This window comes from Cynocephalus volans, chromosome 1, assembly GCF_027409185.1.
Source record: "Cynocephalus volans isolate mCynVol1 chromosome 1, mCynVol1.pri, whole genome shotgun sequence".
Taxonomy (NCBI): domain Eukaryota; kingdom Metazoa; phylum Chordata; class Mammalia; order Dermoptera; family Cynocephalidae; genus Cynocephalus; species Cynocephalus volans.
In genome coordinates this window covers 131000836-131026327 of record NC_084460.1, presented here as the reverse complement: position 1 = coordinate 131026327, position 25492 = coordinate 131000836, and the positions used below count along the sequence as shown (strand labels likewise).

General features: G+C 37.9%; 2 protein-coding genes across 6 annotated transcripts in view; both read right to left on the bottom strand.

Moving 5' to 3' along the window:
• Nucleotides 1-18596, bottom strand: part of USF3 (upstream transcription factor family member 3) — a 43185-nt gene extending 24589 nt beyond the window's left edge. For 3 of the 5 annotated variants that reach the window (XM_063078808.1, XM_063078797.1, XM_063078823.1), the window contains exon 1: nucleotides 18363-18596. The gene's annotated coding sequence lies outside the window, so the exon portion shown is untranslated. Of the gene's footprint in view, nucleotides 1-13667; nucleotides 13716-16845; nucleotides 16926-18362 lie in introns of those variants that run through there. The other 2 variants (XM_063078804.1, XM_063078815.1) reach the window with 2 other exon arrangements.
• LOC134362778 (dynactin subunit 6-like) lies at nucleotides 4129-4698 on the bottom strand. The gene has a single exon (XM_063078048.1). The coding sequence runs from the start codon at nucleotides 4696-4698 to the stop codon at nucleotides 4129-4131; it is 570 nt and encodes a 189-aa protein (XP_062934118.1).
• Nucleotides 18597-25492: the final 6896 nt, after the last annotated feature.

The following is a 25492-nucleotide window of genomic DNA, read 5'->3' as shown; positions in this document are numbered from 1 at the left end:
AGGGAGAGGTCCAGCAACATTCACTTCTAATAAGCTACCCAGTTGATTCTTATGCACTGTAAAGTTTGAGAATTACATTACTTTAATACAAGTATACTTCAAAAACCTCATGAAAAAATATAATTAAAAGACAGTACAAATATTTCCACAAACTTTTTGAAGTACCCTTGTATTCCTTCTTCTAAAACTGATACAAACAGACAAATTGACAAATCACGGTTCATATGGAAAGACTAGTGAACTTGGAATTAGGAAACCTGAGCTCTAGTTCCAGATTTGCTACTTAATAATTAGGTATCATTTTATTTACCAGGGCCTAAGTTTCCTTCCGTATAAAACAAAAGGATAGTACTAGACTCAGTCATTCAAATATGAATTGAATACCTACACTGTCCTAGGAATTGCAGATACATAGATGAATAAGGCATGTCTGCCCTCAACAAGAACACAGGATAGATAAGTGCTATTCAAAAGAACTTTGTTTCATAATGGAAATACTCTATATCTGAGTTGTTCAATAAAGTCACCACTAGCCACATGTGGCTATTAAGTACTCGAAATGTGGCTTGAAATACGGCTGGCGAGACCATGGAACTAAATTTTTAATTTTATATGATTTTAAGTAATTTAAATTTAAATAACTACACATGGCTACTGGCTATCAGACTGGACAACACAGGAAATAAAAAAGATAAGTAAAAGCCTGAATAACAAAAAGTGGTTAGTGAATGTCAACTTCCAGGCTTTGATATTATCCTACAACCATATAAGATATCACCATTGGGGGAAGCAAGGTGAAGAGCACACAGACTCTTTGTACTATTTTTGTAACTTCCTGTGGGTCTATAATTATTTAGAAATGAATTTTTAAAAATGGTAGGTGCTACCTCAAAGACATTAATAAAATGCTGTGTGTGAACGGAGGATTCAGAATGTTTCTTGTGGGACTCAAAGAAAGCTAGGTCTTGGAAAATGGGTAGATTTTACCAGGTGGAGATGGGAGGAAAAAGGATAGTAGGTAGAAGAAAGAGTAACTAACTGCAAGGGCCACAAAATATAAAAAAGCCTGGTGAGTCTGAGGACTGTACAAAACATAGGAGGGAGGGAAACAGGGAAGAGGTAAGGGCAGAAAGAGAACTTGGACTAGACTGTGAAGAAAAATCCTATGCCTAATGAATATGTTTGGATTTTATCTCAAGATCAGAGATCAGTAATTCCCAAATATCAATCCATAAACCAGCACTAGTCTGAAACAGAGTCCCCCTGGTTTACAGTAAAATGAAAAAAGGGACAATGGAGTACGGATTTTTTTTTTTTATTGATATATAACTTACATAAGGTAAGTCACTAACTTACATACAGAGCTCAATGGATTTTTACGTATAAACACATCCATGTAATTACCATTCAGATTAAGATATAGAACATTACTAGTGTCTCAAAAGGCTCTCTCACAGTCTGCTACTTAATTCCCTGAAGTTTCTTTTAAAAATATATGCTAAAAAATGCAACAGTATCTCATATATTGCTGGTGGGGATGTAAAATAGTGTAGATGCTTTGCAAAATAGTTTGGCAGTTCCTCAAAAAGTTAAACACAGAGTTACTACACGATGTAGCAATTCTACTCCTAGGTACATACCCAAGAGAACTGAAAACACGTTCACACAAAAACTTGTACAGAAATATTCATAGTAGCAATATTCATAACAGCCAAAGAGTTGAAACAACCCAAATGTCCATCAAATGATGAATGGATAAATAAAATGTAGTACATTCATACAATGGAATATTATTCAACAATAAAAAGACATGAAGTACTGATATATACTAAAGCATACACGGACCTTGAAAACATTAGGCTGAGTGAAAGAAGCCCGACACTAAAGGTCACATATTGTATTATTCCATTTATATGAAATGTCCAGAATAGGCAAATCCGCAGAAACAGAAAGTAGATTAATGGTTGCCAGGGGTGGGAGGAGGAAAGGAAGAGTGACTGCTAATGGGTATGGGGTTTTCTTTTTGGGATGGTGTTCTTGAATTAGATTGTAAAAACAGCTGCACAACCTTGTGACTATACGAAAAAGCACTGAATTGAACATGTTAAAAGGGTGAGCTTTGTGGTATGTGAATTTTATCTCAATTAAAAATACAAATACAAAATGAAGGAAAGCAAAAAAGTGCCACGAACACAAAATGTTTGACGTCCCCTGATTTAATCAATCCTATGTTGATAAATCTTTTTTAAAAACTCATTTTATTAAGACAAATAATTATATTAAGTATACACATTATGTAACTATTTATATACATATACATTGTTTCATTTAATATTCACTAATTTATAAAGTGGTATTAAAATAATTAAGTAATTTGTCTACCGTCACACAGTTAATAAATGGTGGAGGCAGGATTCTAACTTAGTTCTGATTCCAGAGCCCAAGGCCTTAACTATTTTCATAGTGTTTCTCCCAAATTAACAAACATAGTACTATACATTTTAGCAAGACCATGTCTCCAACTGTCATATTCCCTCTTTTTCAACCTACATCTTATGGTTCTGGATATATGTAGATGGTAACATCTAGCCCAGAAAACTTATTTTCTGACAAGGCCCCTGGCTCATAGAAAACAAAAACATCAACCAACAGCCATATGCAAATAAAAAGCAACTTGATTTATAGTTTTTTCAAAAAACAAAATATTCAAATCATCTGCTTTAGATATGTGTTAAATGTCTAAAAGATGGAATTCTATTGTTGGCACTACCTAAAAAGTAAAATTCTGAAAAGAAGAACAAAGTTGGAGAACTCAATTTCAAAACTTACTACAAAGCTACAGAAATCAAAACAGTGTGGTATTGGCATGGGATAGATATACAGATCAAAGGAAAAGAATTAAGAATCCAGAAGTAAACTTTTACATTTTTGACAAATTGTTTTTTTTTTTTTTTTGTCTTTTTCGTGACCGGTAAGGGGATCGCAACTCTTGGCTTGGTGTCGCCCGCACCGCACTCAGCCAGTGAGCGCACCGGCCATCTCTATATAGGATCCGAACCCGCGGCGGGAGCGCCACTGCGCTCCCAGCTCCGCACTCTTCCGAGTGAGCCATGTGGTCGGCCCTGACAAATTGATTTTTGACAAGGATGCCAAGACCATTCAATGGTGGAAAAAATAGACTTTTCAACAAATGAGAGTTTCTTTTGGGAATGATGAAATGTTCTAAAATTATATGATGGTGATGGTTGCACAACTCTGTAAATATACTGAAAACCATTGAATTACACTTTAACTGGGTGAACTTTATGGTATATGAATTACATCTCGATCAAGTTCCTAAAAAAAAAAAAAGGAAACCCTTTAGTCTCTGCATAATTTGAAATTCTCCACATAATTCATGTGATAATTCATATGAATTCATAATTCATCTTTTTTCCATCAGTTTATATATCTGATTTCTTTCAGCATATTATTCTAAAATTCTATTTAGTTACCAATCATCTCCAGGCTCTCCTATGTGGGGAAAATAAGGATTGGTATTTATTTAGGAGAAAACTAAATCTAACTGCTCAGTGGCAAACCATGTTTTCTTCCCACTAAGATACAAATTTGTGGGAAAGGTTTATTTAAATTGTGTCTTTAGAAAATGAAGATAAAAATCTAATTCTTAAAATAAGATTTTCAAGTTATAATTAAAGTGTCTTAACTGAAAATATGTTATGCCACATTATTTAAACATTATTTGTCCATGGCTGTATTTTTTTTTCCCTGTCAGCATTTTTATTTGGTTTAGTATATGCTAGAATATAAATAAGTAACAATATGCCCTTTCTTATCATGGGTAGTCTTTTACATAACTAAAATTTGTGATTAACATTTTATAAAATACAAAATAAAATAAATTGGTAAATTATCAGAAAAGGAACAAGGATATAGGAAAATAATACATCTCATGGAATTATAGAGGACAGTTAACAATGAAAACCCATTACTTTCCTCTCTAACTCAATTTTACAAAATAAAGTCAACACGTATTATTCTGTGAGCTGCTAAGAGTGCATAAACCTGTGGCCCTTTCAAAGGACAGCAGTCAAAGATGAAATGTTATCTTCATGTCATACACTGCTCTTAGTTCTTAACTGGGGTTGAGCTTCCTTTCATAGACTTCTTTAGGTGGTGATAATTTGGCAAGATTTTCATCAAGATATTCAGCTGTATTGTCTGGGGCTGTTGTCGCTCAGTCTGCTCCTGACAAAGGCAGTCTGTGCCATAGACTACCGTGTTCTCGGGGATGATTTCAAAAGTATTCAGGCTGCAGCAATCCCCAATGATACAGCCACTTGTCAATACTACATTTCTGCCTACATTTGCTTTGGATTCAATGACATTATTACCTCCTATTTTCATGGCTTGGGAATAACAGCCAACTTCAAACACATTATTGGTACCAATGATCATACGTTTGGGTTCTGGATCTTCAACGTCAGGAGTGATATTATCCAGGTGAGCATTTATGATAAAGGCCTGTTCTTCTGTTAGGTTACCTTCACCAATCACTATTGGCCCGGATTCTGCAATAATTTGTGCTTTCAGGTGGATCACTGTCCTAGGTCTGATAATTACATCTCTGATTTCACTTTCTACACATACAACTGCTCCAAGAGCAATCTTCACACTCTTCTGAGTTTTCTCTGCCATGGTTCAGCCCGGGTCCTGTCCATGGTTTTAGAACAATCTTTTCAATCTCTATACTTAATTGTTTTGCTGTTGTTTAATGCATTCCTAAATGATTTACAATTATTTAAAATGTGTTCTGGGGCAGGCCAGTTAGCTCAGTTGGTTAGATCATGGTGCTGATAACACCAAGGTCCAAGGTTCAATCCCTGTACTAGCCAGTTGCCCCCCAAAAACAAGAGAGATCTCTAGTAAACCTTTAGTCCTCTCCAACCAAAATGACTTACTCTACTGGAGTAGAATCTTAACCACTGAAATTATATATCACAACTAAGCTTAAATCTCTGGTCTGGGTCACAGCCATTATACCACTAAGGCATTTTATGCTCTGTAACAAAGCTCTACTTATTTTGATCACCTTGCTTTGACAGTCTTTCCTTATAATAAAAATGATATATACCTAGAAAACAAAGCATCATAAAATAGTTAAAACTACTCTCAACCACATAACTAGAATCCACAAGAATCTGTGGATTTTAGAGATTTCCTCCTGGATTTTTTCCTATATATTTTTACAAATATTGGACCATAAGCGACTTTCTATTCTTTTTACTTAACATGAACTTTCTCCATTTCATTAAATATTCAAAATCATGATCATGGTTACAGCATTTATAGTATCATACAGATATATATGCTTTAATTTCTATCATCTTATTTAATGCTTTAGACATCTTGGCTCTCTGTATTTTGCTATATGAGCTATTATTTGCAGTTATCTTCTCCAGTATGTTAGGTTAAAAATCCTTTACCTGGAATGTCTGTTACTGGGCCTATCTGGTTCAACTCATTAAATCTTGAACTCTTTGGACATACCTGTATGATACTGCAAGGACAGCAGAGGGGTACTTGTCACACCCAGAAGAAGTCTTCCTCTATATAAGAGGGTACTTTAAAAAGTTCACAGGAAAATAGTTTACAGATAATACAAATCTTCCCATAAACTTTTTGAAGTATGCTTGTACGTCGTTTCAGCAGCTGTTTTCCGTCTCGGTGGGAACTGGGGAACTGTTCATGAGTGTGCTGTGTGTTGTCTTCTGCTTTGTGTAACTGCCATCAGAAGCTCTAATTTCTTTTGCCATTAAAAAAAAAAATCCTACATCCTTCAACAATGGTTGTTGGTCCTTATCAATCACATCACCATCATGTTTGGTGCTATCAATCTCAGAGGATCATAATGCCAATCTTGGATGCTATGACATACATAAGAATATGAAATAATGAAGTCCTGCCACTATAGCTTTCACTGTGAAATTGAGCCAAACTCTATCTCAGGAAAAAGAAATAAGCCAAAGACATAATTTGCTGGATACATTTTTGAATTTTTTATTTTCAAATGACACAAGAAATCTGTTTGCATAAAAAATTATTTTTGAAGAGTACAGACATATATAAAGTTAAATGGAAAAGTTTCTTTGCTCTACAGTCCCACTCTTCAGGGATAAACAATGTAAACTGCTTGGCATTTTTTAGACCGTTTTCTTGTTCTTGCCCATATAAACTAAATACTTCTGGCACAGAAATTATACCATAACTAAATTCAAAGAAAACTTCATGTTTTAAGGGTTTTTTAAAAATCCAATTGCAAAAGCAATTCCTGCTCTTTGTAAAAATTTTCAACAGTACAGATGCATATGAAGTGTCAATGTCCCGCCACTTTTAATCATCTGATGGTATCAATTCTAGACATTTTCCTACTTATGTCCAAGAATTACATACGTACATATTAGTAACTGTTACACTGAAAGAGCAGGACACATAAAACTCAAACAGTATAACATACTTTCCAATGCCAGTTCAATCTCCTCTGTAGGGAGACCATACTCCTTGTATAAAACTTAGGGCATATCCCATGATTTTATTGGTCACAATTATATAATAAAAATCCTCTAGTCATTTTTAGTCACATAATAATCCATTGGCAAGATCTCAGAACAGGTCCCTGATGTGAGTAATGCCTCTGCTGCTATCCCCCAACGTCTGCCTCTGACCTTATAGCTCCAGTCTCTGTTGAGACAGGCTTGCCCTGTCGGGAAGGCCTGTGGCAGGGTGCCCAGACCAGCTCCTTCTTGAGTGGGCCACATCTGGTCCACAGAAACACATATCTCTTTGATGCAGCAACTCTTAATAAATACCCTACAGGTATATAAATGTACAAAAAGATATTTATTCAAAGATATTTATTGCAACATTGTTCCAAGTACCAAAAGGCTAGGAAACACCCTAAAGTCTCATCAAAAGGAGACTGATTAAATATGTTATATAATTATGAACCATCTGCAATTGTCTATATTCAACCCTTTCTGCCTTTTGTTTTGTTTTTAATTTTACTCCTGCAACAGGCTTTACCTTTTCTGCCTCTTGAAACTGCAGTTTCAGATGGTTCAATCTAGTATCTCTACATACAATATAGTGAAACTATGTACTGTATGTTTGCATATGTGTGTGCACATACATACAGAGAGAGCACATACTAGACTGTATCCCTCCAAAATTCATGTTGAAGTCCTAACCCCCAGTACCTCAGTATGTGACTGTATTTGGAGGCAGGGCCTTTAAAGAGGTAATTAAGGGCTGGCTGTTTACCTTCGCTGGTTACAGCACAGTGTTATAACACCAAGGTCAAGGATTTGGATCCCCGCAATGGCCAGCCACAGAAAAACAAAGTAAAGAGGTAATTAAATCAAAATGGGGTCAGTAGGATGGGCTCTAATCCAATATGACTGGTGTCTTTATAAAAGCAGATAAGGACACAGACAACACAGACATAGGGACAGCCATGTGAGGATACAGCAAGAAGCCAAGCCTGCAAACAAAGAAGGTAAGTCTTATAAGAAACCAAACCCACCAACATTTATTTTGGGCTGTTAGCCTCCAGAAGTGTGAGAATATAGATCTGTGTTATTTAAGTCACCCAGTTTGTAGTATTTTGTTACGGCAGCCTTAGCAAACTAATACTATTATAGGTAATTTTTTTAATGTAAAGTTACAAACTGCTGTATATGATAGCTATCCCTTTGGGGAGAAGAAATATATATATCTATATATATATATATTTATATATGTTAACAAATACACAGAATGTCTCTGGTAAGATTGCCTTTGAGGAAGGGAAATGAGGGACAGGGTACAAGAAAGACCATATATTTCTGTATATAATTTTCCTTTTTTGCCACATGCATGCTTTTCTATTCTAAAATATGAATTAATTTTTCAGTCTTTCTCATAAATGCCTTTAAGGCTATAACATCTTCTCAAGGTATAACTTTGGCCACAGCCCATTTTTTAATGCAATATTTTCATAGTCATTGATTTCTAAATAGTATGCAATTTCAGTTAAATTTTACATTATTTTTAAAATACTGAAAAGCACAAAAATAAATATTACCCCTAATACCCTTTTTTTTTTTTGAGGAGAAGAACTAAACTACCCACTACTACCTATTCAATTCTATCCTCTCCCAGTTGGAATCAATTTGGCATCAATTTTTCTGATCTTTCTACTGGGTTATCTAGATACACATATTACCACATGCACAGAAACTTTTTATAAAAATGAAACCATGCTATATATGTCACTCTGAAACATGCTTTATTTTAAAACAGAAATACATTCTAGACATCTTTCCAAGTACATATCAACTCACCTTATTCTTTTCAATACCTCCGTCATAATACATAGAATGGATGAGTTCATAATTTATTTAGCTATTCCCCATTGATGAATATACCTTTATTCCCTCTTTTTTTTTTTTGCTATTAAAAAAAATGCTGCAATAAACATCTTTTAAATTTTTATAAACCCAAAAGTAACAAAATGTATCTTGTTATTGCTTAATTTAAATCTCCTTGATGACTAGTGAGGCTGAATACCTTTTCACGTGTTATGAATCATTTACAGTTCTGTGATTTGGTTGCTTTTATTACCTTGACTTTTTCTTCCTTGTAATTTCAATTTTTATATCCTCTTCAACCTGAGTTGAAATAAAAAGCTTTCCAAGTAGTTATATTTCTTTTTCTGTTCCCCTTTTGTTATTTTTTTCTTGTTGTTAACTGTTTTCTTGCATTATGATTGGCAATATCTACTTTTTGGAATCTGAGATTTTCTTTGTAGCCATCTTACATGATATATATGTACATATATTTATATGATGTATTTTTGTTAAGTATTCTATGATTGTGTATTATTAGCTCCTTAGGTCTAAAGTTATATTAAATATTTTTTAAATTTAACATTTGTTATCTGGAATTAAACTATGTCTGATAACAATATTACTATATATTTTCTTTCATTCAACATTCGTGGGGGTCAGGGGGCAATTTGCCCGGAATGTGTATGTGTAGTATATTTTATTTTTAACCTTTTTGCATTGGTTTGTTTTATATTTGACTGAAATAGCACTTTATATTTGCCTGGAATGTGTATGCATAGTACACTTTTTTTGTTGTTTTAAAGATGACCGGTAAGGGGATCTTAACCCTTGACTTGGTGTTGTCAGCACCACACTCACCCAGTGAGCAACCGGCCATCCCTATATGGGATCCGAACCCGTGGCCTTGGTATTATCAGCACCACACTCTCCTGAGTAAGCCAAGGGCTGGCCTGAGTATATTTTATTTTTAACCTTTTTGCATTGGTTTGTTTTATTTTTGAATCTAGAAATTTGTTTCTATACAATCTTTTTTTTTAAATGAGAATTTATTCCAGTTACATTTATTGTAACTATATTTATATTTGGTTATACTCTGTTCCTTCTCTCATCCCTGCCCCACTTTTTTTTTACTTTTACTTGCCTGATATTCTTTTTATTTTCTTCAATATCTTTTTTTTCCTTTTATTTCTATTCTATTCACGAATGTCTTTAACAATTTTTAAAAACATACTGTAGTATATATTTGTTAGATATTTTCTCTCTATTTCATGAAATTCCCCAATTTTCACCCCTCCCCAATCCAGCCCTTGTGCTTTCAGTACCAGGCCCTGGCAGGTTTGGGCAAATGACTTTTTTCCGGCCATGGTGATTGGTCTCAGGTTGCTTGAATTATAGCAAAGCTAGGACTTTTCTTTGATGGTGTAGGAGCAATGCTCTTTCTCTCCCAGATTTAAAGAGGAATCATATAATTCTATATACTGAACTTGCAGACATCTTGCAAAAGAGGGAAGCCCATCTGAGGATTAAATTGACACATAAAAAAAAAAGCAAAGCAGAGAAGACATCACAGAACAGAGTTGCTTACTGATGATCTAAAATATCCTAATATTAAAATTTAAATACATTTTCCTTCTATTAAAAACTGTATCTATGGTTTCCTCCCCTCCCACGACAAAAGTTTTAATATACTCTATTTCTTTCCCACTAACTTCCCACTATCCACCTCTGCCAGGGACTTACTGAAATTTTCTAGAATTTTAGTACTAGAATACCAGTTCTTCTTCTAGATCTATATTCCATGTCTCAACATCTCACAATTTTCTTCTTTGTTTTTTTGCACCATATTTTGGAAGAATTCTTTAGTCTGATCTTCTAGTTTATTAATTTAGTCATCTACCACAACCATGCTGCTACTCAGCCTGCTATTAAATTTTTTATTTCAGAAAACATGTTTTCAATTTCTAATTGTTCTCATTTCTTTTTCATAGCAACTCACTGCTTTTTATGGAAAAGATATTCTCTCAAATCACTGAGGATATTTTTGAGCAAAAAATATTACCCTTTGTCTAATACATGCAATTTGTTTTCTCAAAGATTGATTCCTGTTTGTTCAGCTTGGTGTTCCTCTTTCATTGTTGATTTTCTTTAAATATTTAGTGACTCTTGGTTAAACAAATTGGTGGCTAAAGTTGGTTTACCCAGCAAAGAGGTTCTCAACTCTGGCTGCACTATTACAATCACCTTTTTATAAAAAAGCTGCCTAGGTGATTTTAATGTGCATCCACCACTAAGAACCACTGCCTTAATATATGTGAAAAGCACTCCTCCCTGCCATAATTGTGCATGCCAATCATAGGAATTCTGGCTATCAAGAGATCATGTGTGAGTAGAAATGAGCAGCGAGGTGAGTGCCTCTGAAGGAAGGAGCTCCATATTCACAGTGGCAGCCAGAAGTTCTCTAAGGTATAACTCTGATTTTCTCTCTGGTTCTAAAGCCCATGTTGGAGAAACCCCCATTTTACATAGATATATTCTAGCAGCTTAGCCTGTGGGTAAATTTAATTAGCTATTCTAGTGGGTCCTGGTACATTTGCTTTGAAGTCTAATATTTAATGACCTTTTGACCACCTTCAACCCACTTTAACTTTCAAAGTCTCTGAGCTTTGAGGTATTCCAGAATTGTGTTGAGAAAACTCACTTCATTAGTATTTCCCTTTTTAGCCTATATTAGGCTGTAAATTTCACCACACAGTAAGGTTCTGCCATCAATCTGAATGCATATACTTTGTGTTTTTGATCCGTATGTGAAACCCTTCCCAGTTTTTCAACACTAATTAGGGTGTATCCTTATTTGTGTATCCTTATTTTCCTATTTTCTTATTCTTTTTGTTACTTAACTAGATTTTTTTCATTATGTTAAACTACTCAGATCATACTGAAGGATTTAAGTTGTAAAAAGAAATGCTATTTCCCGCCAATTTTCCACCTCAAATTTAACACTACTCAAGTAATTACTGCTATGTTACTATTTTTCCCTTTCCATACTCTGTTCTTTGGAAGTAAGTACTAAGTCTAGCCCACACTCAAACAGAGGGGAATTAATTTACACCTCTTGCAAAAGGAACTATCTAAACATATTTTTTAGAATTCTTCTGCAAAGAAGATTTGTCCCCCTTTCCCTCATTTATTTATTCAATCACCTATCTATATCAGTATGAACTCATGGACATTGACTTTATTCTTTGGGTCATAATTCAATGCTAAAGTTATTTTGTTAAAATTGTTCAAGCTTTGACCATTGGGTGCTTTTCTGGATCGACTTCTGTGGACTTTTCACATCCCATCCCATCCCCACCCCCCCACCCCGCCCCCTACTTTCCCCTTTTATTACTTCCTTACTGCTTGGTATTACAAGATTCTCCAGGCTCAACTTCTGTTTTCCCTGCTCCATCCATAAAATCAGCTATTTCTTAGGAACCTTTGTTCCTTTAATTAGAGAATGGAACTTAGAAACCAAGATCTGGGTGCTGGATATACTCATTGCTATTGGGGTGTCACTGCTTCTAGGCCCTCTCAGCAGTCAGAGCTAACAGAAATATGTTTGCCTACTACCTCATGTATACATACACACATATTCATTTCTGTATTTATATTAAACAAACGAGAATTCATGTCTATATCTCTGACTCTAATCCAACACCACAGGGCTCAATACAGTCTTCCCCCTTGCTTAATTGTAACCTCTTTCTCTGACAGTGAGAAACCTGGCTACCGATAACTACAATGATTTTTATTGATTTGTTCAACCCTAATATCCATGTGAAGTGGCTGCAGAATGGCTAACTCACACCCCTCACAGAGTTCTAAATCCCTGGCAGTATGCCTTCTGATTGCTCCTGCCAACTGAAACTTCTTCCTTGGAGGTCAGGGACTATTTTTCACCAAATCAAATGACTTTTCTGTACTGTCATTCTCCTCCTGGCAAGATTTGAGCCTGCTGATCTCTCCCTTTTCTTGAAATTCTCTCCCCTAAGTTTTCTTTCTCTCCTCCAATTATACACCCTCCTTCTCTGACATCAATCCTTGTCTTTTTCATCCTGAGTTCCAAGAGTCAGTACTCTCTTCTCTTTTTTGTTTGCTTTCTCCCTCCAAAGTTTCAAACCATTTCTGTATAAAACCCATTATGTTTTAATAATAAAGCTAACTTTCAACTCTGATCTTACTCCAAAATCTTTAGTTAGGCAAAGTTGTCTTCAGAACATTTCATTTCAAAGCAAATTAACAAGTCAATTTGGAAAGTGTTATATTGTCTTGCTTCTTAACAGACCTACTCCAAATTCATTTTATCGATAACACCAAAACTTTAACCTGACTCTAAACCCCAAAAACAGTCTTCCAATCTTCTCACCAAATCTTATCAATTCTTCTCACAGTGTTCGTTTCTTAGATTAGGCCCCATTTTACATGTCTGGCTCTTAGTCGTTTTTGCTTCCAGCCTTTTTCCTATTCTTCAATGGATTTTATACCCCAATATCTCATCACTCTTTCCAACTCACCATATTGAACTATGTTCTTATCCTGCTCCAGAATCTACACTACTATTTTCCATTGTCTACTGCATCACATCCAAACTCTAGGTTTTGGCTTTCATGACTCTACCTTCATCACTGGCCAGTCTCACTCACGCATTTCCACCTAGCACAACACACAGGAGCAGGATTATCTAGCTAATCATGCCATCTACTCTTCCCTTCTCTCCAATTCAGATAGGTTCTTCCCTAGGGTCCTTATTAACTAGTTCACTTTTGGCTAAACCGTGCTATTTTCCCATCTTTCCTCTTTGCTCAGATTATCCAAATCCTACCAACCCTTTAAAGTCCAGTGCAAGACTGTCTTCATCTGTAAACCTTCCCTAATATTTGTAGCTAACAAGAAACCCTCTAGTTATACTCTGGACTTCATCATTCCCACTACTTAGTAAACTTGTTACATATCTCTTTTCTCACATACATTATTAATCTCTCCCTCCTATTAGTGCTTTTCCATTAAAATATATCTTTATTCAATTCTTTCCATTTAAAAGGCTAAAATGATTTTTTCCCCTGACCCTGCAACTCCCACTAGGTGTTCCCATTCATTATACCTCCCAACCATCAGGCTTCCTGAACAATTAACTTACACTCACTGTCCCCTCTTTCTCACTTCCATTCACTCTTCAACCAGCTGTTACCTAACATTTATTGCTAAGACTTCTTATAATAAGTTCACCAAAAGACTTACACTGTCAAATCCAATGAACTCTGTATGAAACACTTGTTTTGGCCTTCTGGCAATAATACTCTGCTTTTCCTTTAAGGAGTTTCTCTGTCCCATTTCTGAGGTCTGATGGGACCATCAAACATGGGCTCACCTGTGGGATGGGCACATGGCTGACCAATAAGAGTTCCTGCAAAAGAAGGAAAGTTGGCTCGGGCTGGGTCTCCCATGGACCCATTTGATCCTGGGAATTTCTGTTCTCTGGCCTTTCCAAGGCTTCATTGTTCTACCTTCCTTCACTTCTGTGAGCTTACCCCTAATTATTCCCATTTTCTGCTTAAGTTAGCCAAAGTCAATTTCTGCTACTTATAACCAAAGAGCAATTGGTCCTGTAAGTGACACAGAGGTAGAAGTGGTATCTCTCATAGTTACACCACAATTTCTTCTCCCTGTCTCCTTCACCATGCCTTTTGTTGTTTAAGAAATTATGGTAACTAACATGAGAATGCTTTCACCAGGGGACCCAATAACAGCTTCATTAATTGCGAGGTAAGGCTATATGGGGCTCCTCATGCAGCCAGGCATTAGACGAAAGGGAAATTACAAACAGCATAGATGGAAATTGGGGGTATCCTGGGGCACCTCTGTCCTAAGACTAGCAGTGAAGTTACCAGTAGACTACTGCTACCCTACACAGGCCAGATCTGAAAGGGCTCAGATCTCTCAAGAATAAGTTTGCACACCACATCTGTATGACTCCAAAGTTCAAGGTCTTTAACACAGCACTTTCTACTGATAACAATCTACTTGCAGCTATTTAATCAAGGAATGCCCTCTCTCACTTCCATGCCTTCATACTTACTTTGAATGAAATGCCAATATTAATTTTCCAACTGTGAACTCCTAATTATCCTCTTTGAAACTTTCCCTGAGTCCTAGAGGTTAGACTAGAAACCCTTCTTCATAGTTCGAAACATCCTGACATAAACCCCACAATGTCTTAACATGAAATATACTCTGTATGCTAACTGGTTTATCCTACTAGACTGTAAGCTTTTAAGTGGTAGAAACCACATCTTTCATATCTGTATCCTCAATAACTGGTACTCAGTAAGGGAGTAATAAATGTCTGCTGAAAGAATATCTGTTCTTTCCTAATTTTTCAGTATTAATTATTGCATCATATGAATACTGCATTAAGTCTCTTAATTATTTGATATGGGTGTTCCCCCAATCCTCCCAATAATTCTAAAAAGTTCTCAGGAGCTTATGTTTAATTTAGCATCTAATGAATACTGCACTAAATCCCTTAATTATTTGAGATGAGTGTTCCCTCAATCTTCTCAATAAGTCTTAAAAATTCTTAGGAGCAGAGTCCACCATTTACTACCTCTGTATTCTCTTTAGCACCTAACAGCATTGGGCACATGGTAAGTACTCAATAAATACTTGATGAACTGAATTAAAAACACAGTATTAGTACATTAATAGGAGCAACTTATCATGCCCTGCTGATCTAATTAAAAGATCTGGACTTCTGAAGTAGTGCAATTGTACCCATATGGAAAATTTAAAGAGAAAAAGAAAAATTATCCAATTGGACAGTTAACAGCTTTTCTCTTAGCAAGATTTCCACAAATATTTTATGGATAATGAGAACCAAACTTTATAGCTCAGAGTAAAAGACTCAAGGTACATGTGCCTGTGCATATTGGAAAGAAGATTACATATTTAAGGGATCTGTCACACTGCAATTACTTAGATTGCAGTAACCTTAACCAATCCATACTAGGAGTACAAGACATAAGAATATTCAATAACAAACTCAATTAATGCCAAATCAACCTATGCTCAAGATGTAAATGGTTATCTTTGCATAATATGTAACATGGCAGTTATTTACTTATTCAACAAACATTTATTAATGCCTACTAATGACAAATGCAATGTTAGGTCCTAAAAAAACAAAGATAAAGAGAACACAGTTCCTATGTTGCTGAGCTTCTAGCTCTGCTATGTTGCAATGCCATTTAAGAATATAACGTGGGGCTGGCCAATAAAGTTCACTTGGTTAGAGCATGGTGCCAATAACAGTGAGGTCAAGGGTTTGAATCCCTGTACTGGCCAGCCTCCTCACCACCACTCCCCGCCAAAAAAGAATATAATGTGAATGATACCCCCAGAGTTGCCCAGCATGGAGGTCCTTGGGTTAGCAGTCTGGTGGGGAAGGCAAAAGACACATACTTACAGCAATGTGATAAGTGCTAACACAGAAATAAGCACAAGCTGACATGGGGCCACAGAAGAGAAAATAATCAACCTACTGAAGAAATCAGGAAAAGATCCTGAAAAAACTGACATCCACACATGAATTCAATGCTAGTTAAGGTATGAGGAAGCTACTAAGACAGAAACATCTGGAATGGACTCAAACCTGAAATTATGCTTGCATGCATAGTTGGGCAGGTTCCAAACCAAACCAATCCAACTCAAAGCAAACCATTGTAGAAGAATCAAAATATAAAATATTCCTTGCCATTAAGTTTGAAAATAATGAAATACATGTATTACATAAGAAGTTAAACTACCACATGTTATAAGCATAAAGGGAGTCTTTTAAACAATATGCAGCATAATTGTTCAAAAGGAGGTGATCACTAGAACTAGAGTAAGCTGTCCTGAAAACCTTCATATAAGTATAGCGAGAACTATTGTTGGTGGGGAAGGGGGACACAGGGAGGGGAATTTGTATCCTGATAATGGCCAATGTCATTTACAAAAGCAGGGCTCTAAACTGTATATTAATAGGGCACGAGGGGGTCCAAAAGTTCACATGAGGAAGCAGTAGAGAAAAAGTTGGACACATGCGTGAAGGCCTGATTTAGAAAAGTCTGGAACACAAGACTAGCGGTTTGGACATTGTTCTAGACTCATAGTGGTTCTCAGCTCTGGCTGTCTTTAAAAAAATTACCTGACTTTAAAAAAAATATGCCCATGGCCCAGCCTTACCCCAAATCAAAAGTGAGAGAATTTCTCCAAGTGGCCTGGGTGTTAAAATTTAAAGGCACAGAATAATTCTAATGTACAGTCTACATAAAGAACCACTGGGCTAGAGAATAGAAAAGTAAAGCATGATAGACATGGTTAAGACCCACGCTTGATTTAAGACCCTGCTTATAAGAAACAGTTTGGGACTGATTACCTGTTGAAGCTTATCTTCTAACCTGAGTTAAACATTCTGTTTTCTTAGTGTTTCTTTTCCCTTGTTGATAAGGCTAGGCCCTGAAAATAGGAAAATAACCCATTAATACACGACTGGTTCAATGACTGCACAGTCTGCAACTTCAGAATTTTATCTCCATGATGTCCCATAGACAACAAACCTAGAAAAATATTTCAATTCTAAACTGCCCTTACAGCCCTGCAATGCAGTGCTTTTATATCAGGGAAAGTTCTAGGCTACATCCATGTCCAGATTTTACAAAGCTTCTCTTAAATACAGAGAGAATCTAATACCCATGTATAAAAAAGTCATATTGCTTAACCTGGAGCAAAATGTGAGACTAACTATTCATTCTTGTAGTACCTGGAGACATTATACTACTCCTGGTTTCAGAAGTGCAATGATTACAATGTATTTTACTTATCTTGCAACAAATAATTTCAGAGTATTTCACAAATAAAGGGAAACAACACATGTATCCCATACAGCAACACTGTACTACATTAAACAAGTGTTCTGTGCAGGAGGAAAAGTCATACTGATCCTTCAAAAAGCGGGTTCTTTGTTTTTTAAGAAAAAGCAAACTTGGAAATATGCTTCAGAATCCATGTTACTCACCTTACAATTTATTCAATAAACCTCTACATTCTTTACCTGCAAAGTTGGCCACAACTGTCTTGTTTTGTTTGGTGTTAGGTCACTATTCCATACATGATGGTAAAATATTATGAGAACATGAGTTAGGATTCCGCACTTAAGTTTATGCACTCTCTTATTTCCAGATTAAGTTAGTAAAGTCGAAAGACCACATACCGACGTAACTGGGGGAAGGGGGTGAAGTGGGTCAGAAAAGTGAGTATACCCAGCAATCAAAATGTTAAACATGAACAAGAGCCCAGAAATCTTATCGCCCTTCTGGAAATATGGAAACAGATTTCAAGAGCTGGCCATTCGCTTTCACCGCTCCTATTCAGAAAGCAAAAGAAAGGCTTCTAAAAAGAAAACGCAATCCTAACTCTCCGACATGAGGGTGAGAGTTAAAAAAACAAGCCACATGAGTCTGACCAGTCGGTCCGAAGGAAATCCAGAGTGCAAGGAAAGAAACGGATGAAGGAGACAGGAAAAGGTGACGAGGCGGGCAAAGGCCATCCGGTGTGAACCTGGCTGCCCAGCTCTTTATGCACCCACAGCAGCATGGGGCCTCTCTCGCCCCGCGCGCCTCTGGGTGCCGGGGCTCAGGGCGAGCCCCCCACGGGCCTGGCACCAGGGGGCGCGGGGAGGTCCAGTATTCGAGGGGAGCCCGCACCACCCGCGCTCGCGCCCAGCCGCATGCGGGGGTCCCCAGGAAGGAGGCACACTTTGCGCAGCCCTCGCCTCCTGGAGCAGAGAGGGGGTGGGTGGAGCTGAGCCCGGAGCCGCCCCCCGGAGCCGCCCCCGCAGCCCTGGCCCCCGCCCCCCGCCCCGGCTGTCAGCGGCCCCCTCCCGCAGTCACTCACCAGCCGGCAGCGCGGTCTCGGCCGCGGTGGCGGCGGCGGCGACCCCCGCCTGGGTCATGATCCCAGGCGAGGAAGGTAGGGGTATCTGACCGCCCGGGCGAATCTCTCAGTCCGCGGCCGCCGCCTGCTCCTCCGGGGCTGGGGGAGCGCGGGCCCAGGCCCTCCTCTCCCCCCGCCCCCGCCGCCTCTTCTTGCGGCCACCGCCGCCGCTGCGAGCCCAAGCCCTCAAGGCCGGAGACCCGGCGGCAGCGCGGCCTCAACTTTCCCAGCCCCCCCTCCCCCCGCCCCTCCCTACCCCTCCCGCGAGCCGCCTCTCGGCCCGCTAGCAACCTACCCTGAGTGCGCGATACTCCCGCCCATGCCACTCAGCTCACCAATCCAGTCCCGGGGAGGCTGCCATGGTAGCCAATCAGAAGCCGGGACGCCGTTTCGCTAGGCGAGAGGGCGGGAGGAGGTGGAGGGAAAATCGACTAGAGAACGGGCCTCGGGCGGCCCAATAAGGAGGGCCGGGGAGTGGAGGTGTGCAAGTTGGGTTGAAGGAACAGGAAATATTCTTAAAGGTAGAGTGACGGGCAGGAAGGAAAGCCAGTAGGTGAATGGGAAAGAGGTAGGCCTGGTTCCTTAAAGGGGACGCCTTGAGAACCTAGAAAGGAGGTGTTTTAAGAAACTTCTTTGTATCCTGTTCTCTGTTCTACTTTTTAGTGGGAGTTTGGAACTGGAAAAACTGAAGAAGAGGGCACGGAAGGCTTTCTCAATGATAAGAGAGTTGCTGTTAGCTTAGAGGGCAGGAAGGCGGGAAGATACCTCTGTAAGTAGAGGTGGAGAAGAAAGGAGAAAAATCCAGACATCTCCGACTTCCCATTCACTGGAAGATGGTTGCTGACCTGACGCTGCTCGAATTCGTAGACTCTGGTTTCCTGTCATCCTTTATTTGCAACGAAGCACAGATTCCTGCCAACTGGACAAGGCAGTTTTCATAAATGCCCTGGGTGCCTCCCAGCTGGGGAAAGGGAGTATATAGCATTAGGGGGTGGGGTTTGGAACCACAAGCCTGGGTTACCAGAGACCTGGATCTGGGAGGTGGAGGGCCGTGGGTCATGGAATGGAGACCTGGTCCCCTAACTCCAAGATGGGTTTGAAGCCCTAGAATCGTGATCACAACTCTCTTTTCCTAGTTTCGCTTCACATTTCATAACCCCTCCAGTAAGATTTCCAACCCCTTCCATAATCAGATTTAGAAATGTCCCAGATCTTAGATGTCCATGGGCTAGACCAGGTAACTACCAGAAGATGCACACACGGAATGGCATAATGGCAATTACTTGAAGCTGAATATAGAGGAATAGGATCTCACTGAGAAAGGGGGTAAAGGCAAATGTAACTGCATCTTATGTTTGTACAGCAGTTTGAAAAGCTGTGACGAAACAGAAGGCTTTAATGTTGCTTATAAACTATGGCACTAATAAACAGTCTGGAAATTTTCTTTAAGTCTTTCATCTAGGCCCAAGAAGTTCTAATTAGCCTTTGAATGAACTTGGCACACCCAAATCAAAGCTACATTTCAGAGCCATAATAGTAACGCTAATAACACCACCGTGAAATTGTGTAGTTTTAGGACGTCTAGCTGTAGGAAAAAAATTCCATTGTGGTCAGAATATAAGATATTCTAGTTAATAAATATCACATCTAGGGTATGCACGATTTGCTAAACTTACAATGCATCAGTTCTAAAGTAAAGCCACACAAATAGTTTTGACAATTCAGGAAACAGAATTTGAGTTACTGTGGACCACCGTTAAAAATGCACATTAATACCTTTCCAACCAGCTGGCTGGTTGGCTCGGTTGGTTAGGGCGCGGGGTTACAACGCAAGGGTCAAGAGTCCGTATCCCGGTACCGGCCAGCCACCGTAGAAAACAAGAAAAGAAAAGCCTTTCTGGTACCATTCAGAGGTGGAAAATAAGAGCAATTTCTGTTTGATTAAAAGTTGCAGTATTAGGTTTTTAACTTAATCCTCGTTTTCTAACTGAAGCCTAAATCCCAACTAGATATCTTTTCATTGGCTTTACCCATTCAACATTGGTTTACTGCACTAGGTGTGAGGGGATGACACCAGATAATCACACCAGTACTATTTTCGGGCTTGCTGGCATGTGCTTACAGGGCCTATACCGGTGATAGAATGTAGTGGCCAAGTGAAACTGGTCTCCCTGCCTTCAGGCTAAATCGATTTTTTGTTTGTTTGTTTTTCTCAGCTGGCGGTTACAGGGACCAAACCTGGGACCCTGCTGTCACGCAGCACCAGCCCTAACCAACCGAGCTAACCCGCCAGCCTTCAAGTCGATTTTTCACACAGAGTGAATCTAATTTTCACCCTCATATTTGGGACCGTTCGATGGCGCTAAAAGACTATTTTCATGATTTATAAGAGCTTTCCCAGTTTCATTGCATGACATCCTTTTTTTTCTTATTCCTAGGGGTGAGTGACTGGAGGGAGCTACGACTGGGGAGCGGCTCCGGGCTCAGCTCCACCCACCCCCTCTCTGTTCCAGGAGGCGAGGGCTGCGCAAAGTGTGCCTCCTTCCTAAGGGCACCTCGTGGGGTGCGTGCGCGGGCGGTGCGAGCTCGCCTCGAATACTGGACCTCCCCGCGCCCCCTGCTGCCAGGCCCGTGGGGGGCTCGCCCTGCGCCACTGCACCCAGAGGCGCGCGGGGCGAGAGAGGCCCCATGCTGCTGTGGGTGCATAAAGAGCTGGGCAGCCAGGTTCACACCGGATGGCCTTTGCCCGCCTCGTCACCTTTTCCTGTCTCCTTCATCCGTTCCTTTCCTTGCACTCTGAATTTCCTTCGGACCGACTGGTCAGACTCATGTGGCTTGCTTTTTAACTCTCACCCCTATGTTGGAGAGTTAGGATTGCGTTTTCTTATTAATTTATTTAGGTATTGATTGATTGCGGCTGGCCGTGTGGAGATCCAAACGCTTGATCTTGGTTAGAATTGTGTTTTCTTATTGATTGACTGGTTGATTGACGCTGGCGGTGCAGGGATCCAAAACCCTCACTTTGGTGTTGTAACACCTCGCACTAACCGAGTTTTCTTTTTAGAAGCTTTTCTTTTACGTTCTGCATAGGAGCAGAACAAGAGAACCACCAGTTCTTGAAATCTACTCCCGTATTTCCTGAAAAAACTGCCCAACTGTTTCCCAAAGAGATTGTAACCGTTATTTCACATTCCCAACAATATATTGGGATTCCCTGTGCCGGGCAGCCACATATATACGTATGTACATATATGGGGATTCCAGATACTCCACACCATCGCCAACACTTGATATCGTCCGTCTTTTTAATTTTCGCGAAGTGGTATCTCCTTGTAATTTTAATTCTATTTCTCTAATAACTAGCGATGTTGAGCATATCTTCATGTGTTTATTGTCTACTTGGGTATCTTCTTTGGTAAAGTGTTCAAATTGTTAGCCTATTTTAAAAATCAGGATGCTTATTATTGAGCTGTAAAAGTTTTATGTCTTCTGGATAAAAGTCGTTTCTCAGATACATGTTGTGCGAATATTTTCACCCAATCTGTGGCTTGCTTTTCCATTCTCTTAAGAGTGCCTGTTTTAAAAAGTAGCTTTATTGAGGTGTGATTGACCTACAATAAACTGAACATATTTAAAATATATGTGATGAGTTTTGACATTTATACACCTGTGAAGCCATCTCCACAATAAGAAGTGAACATAGCCATCCTGCCCCCCAACTTTCCTCATGCTACTAATTAATTTCTTCCTTCTACCCTCATCCTGTTCCCCAGGCAACCATGAATCTGCTTTATCACTATAGGTTAGTTTTCCATTTTGTATAATTTTATATAAATGAAATAATTCAGTACACTTTTTTTTTTGTCTATCTTCTTTCATTCCGCATTTAAAAAAAAGATTCATCCCCTTTGTTGTGTGTATTAATAACTCATTAATTTTAGTTGCTGAGTAGTATTCTATTGTATTAATATATCATATATTCACTTGTTAGTGGACAGTGGGATTGATTCCAGTTTTTACCTATCATAAATAAAGATGCTATGAACACCATGTACAAATCTCTATATGAACATTTGCTTTTGTTTTTTGGGGGGTAATACTTGTGTAAATATCCAATGGCTGAGTCATATGGTAGGTGTGTATTCACTTTTTTAAAACTACCACACTGCTTTCCAAAGTTGTTTTGCCATTCCCCATCAGTAACGTATGAGAGTTTGAATGTTCCATGTCTTTGACAGCACTTGGTATGGTAAGTCTTTTAAAATTTTAGTCATTCTAACAAGTGCATAGTGGTATTTCATTGTTATTTTAATTTACATTTCTCTGTTGACTAATGATGCTACACATCTTTTTATGTACTTATTAGCCATTTGTATATCTTTGGTGAAACGTTAGTCTTTTGCCCATTTTCATTGGGTTGTTTATTGAGTTTCCAGAGTTCTTTATGTATTCTGATTACAAAACTTTACCACTGAATTGTGTTCGTATGTTGGACAAAACTCAAGTGACCATGTACATCGTGGATGTATTTCTGAACTCTATTCTGTTTCGCTGATCTGTTTCTCTGTGTTGACACCATCACAATGCCTTTATGCAACTTTATGTCTTAAAAGTCAAGTAGTGTAGGTCCTCCAATTTTCTTGTTTAAAAATTGTATTTTTTAAAAATTTCTATTTTTCCATAAACCAGTACCCTTGTAATACGTTTTTCCATTAAGTTTTGGAAGTATCCCCAAATTAATCATTTTAGGTCCTTTGCACTTCCATATAGACTTGTAAAGTTAAAAAGAAAAAAAAAACCTTCCAAAATGTTGACTGAGATCTAAAATTCAGTTTGGGGAGAAGTGACAACTTAACAATGGGTCTTTGGATCCATGGACATGTTCTCTCTCCATTTGGGTCTTTAAAAATTTCTTCCAGCAGTGTTTTATCACTTTCTGTATATGTCTTGCATATACCTTGTTAAATATTTCATATGTTTATGTTATCATACATTTCATTTCTTTTGAATCTCAATTTCTAGTTTTTATTGCTAGAAATACAACTGTTTGTATCCTGTGACCATGCTATTAATCTAAAACATGTATTAATTCTAGTAGCTATTTTTAGATATTTTTGCATCTTCTAATCATTTCATCTGCCAATAGAGACCATTCACTTCTTTCTTTCCAATCTGCATGCTTTTTCTTTTTCTTGTCTCATCGAACTGGGTAGGGAACCCAGTGCAATAGTGTATAGAAGTGGTGAGAGCAGCCATCCTTTCCTTCTTCCCAATTTCAGGGGTAAAGCACTTGGTCTTTCACCATTAAATATGATGGTAGCTCTAGGCTTTTATAAATAACCTTTTCAGGTTAAATTCCTTTTTAATCTTGTATTCAAAGTTTTTGTCATTAATGGATGTTCAATTTTATCAAATACTTTTTTTCTGCATCTATTGAGAAAATCACTTTTTTTCCTTTTTAAGGTTAATATGAATTACACAAGTTGACTTTCAATTGTTAAACCAATCTTTCCCTCCTGGGACTAATCCTATTTGATCATAACATATCTTTTTTTTTTTTTTTTTTAAAGATGACCGGTAAGGGGATCTCAACCCTTGGCTTGGTGTTGTCAGCACCACGCTCAGCCAGTGAGCAAACCGGCCATCCCTATATAGGATCCGAACCCGTGGCCTTGGTGTTATCAGCACCGCACTCTACCGAGTGAGCCATGGGCCGGCCTATAACATATCTTTTAATATACTGCTGGATTCGATTTGCTAATTTTTCTTAAAGATGTTCCTGTCTTCATTCATGAGAGACATTGGTCTATAGTTTTCTTGTAATGTCTTTTACTGGTTTACACTGTTCATTATACTGAACAGTATCAGTATAATACTGTTCACATAAAAATGAGTTGGATAATCTCTTCTATTTTCTTGAAGAGGATATGTAAAATCAGTATTCTTTCTTCCTTAAATATCTGATAGAATTCACAAAAGAAGCCATCTGGGCCTGGAATTTTCTGTTTAGGAAGGATTTTAGCCACAAATTCAATTTCCTTCATATATAAGGCTATTCAGGTTTCCCATTTCTTTTTTTGGAAAACAGCTTTATTGAGAAATAATTTACTTACCAGACAATCTCCTTATTATGGTGCAATAATATTCCATTGTATGGATATAGCACAATTAGGTTATGCATTCATTGGTTGATATATTCATCGGTTGATGGACATTTGGGTTGTTTCCACTTTGTCTACTACAAGTAATGCTGCTATGAACATTCATGCACAAGTTTTTGTGTGGACGTTTTCATTTCTCTGGCATGTATACCAAGTAGTGGAATTACTGTCATATGGTGACTGTTTAACCTTTTGCAGAACTGCCAGACTTTCTTGAGTAAACTTAGTAATTTGTTTCAAAAAGCTGTTCCTTTCATCTAAGTTGTTGAATTTAGTCGTTTATAGTATTCTTTTATTATCCTTTTATTATGAGTTCTGTAGCAATGTCCCCTTTCTTTACTGATGTTGGTAATTTGTGGGCTTTTTTGGTCAGTTTGGCTAGAGATTTATCAATTTTATTTTTTGAAGGAAGTGGTTATTGCTTTCATTTTTTTGTTTTTCAATTTTATTGGTTTCTGCTCTTTATTATTTCCTTCTTTCAGCTTACTTTAGGCCTAACAAGCTCTTCTTTTTCTAATTTCTTAAGACAGAAACTTAAGATCCTTGATTACAAGATCTTTCTTTTCTCATGTACACATTTAATGCTATACATTATCCTTTCACTTTCCTTATGTTCAAAATATTTTCTAATTTATCTTGTGACCTTTTCTTAGACACATGAGTTATTTAGAAGTGTTTGGGGTTTTGTTTGTTTTTTGAAAGTGTGTTTAATTTCCAAATATTTGGACTTCCCAGTAGAGCTTCTTAAATGTACTGTGACTTATTTCATGGCCCAGGATATGGTCTGTTTTGATGAATTTTTTTTTTTTAGCACTTAACTGAGGTATGATTAACGTACAAAAAGGTGTACATATTTAATGTATATAAATTGATGAGTTTGGAAACAGGCATATATCCATGAAACCAGCACAATGTCATAAACATATCCAT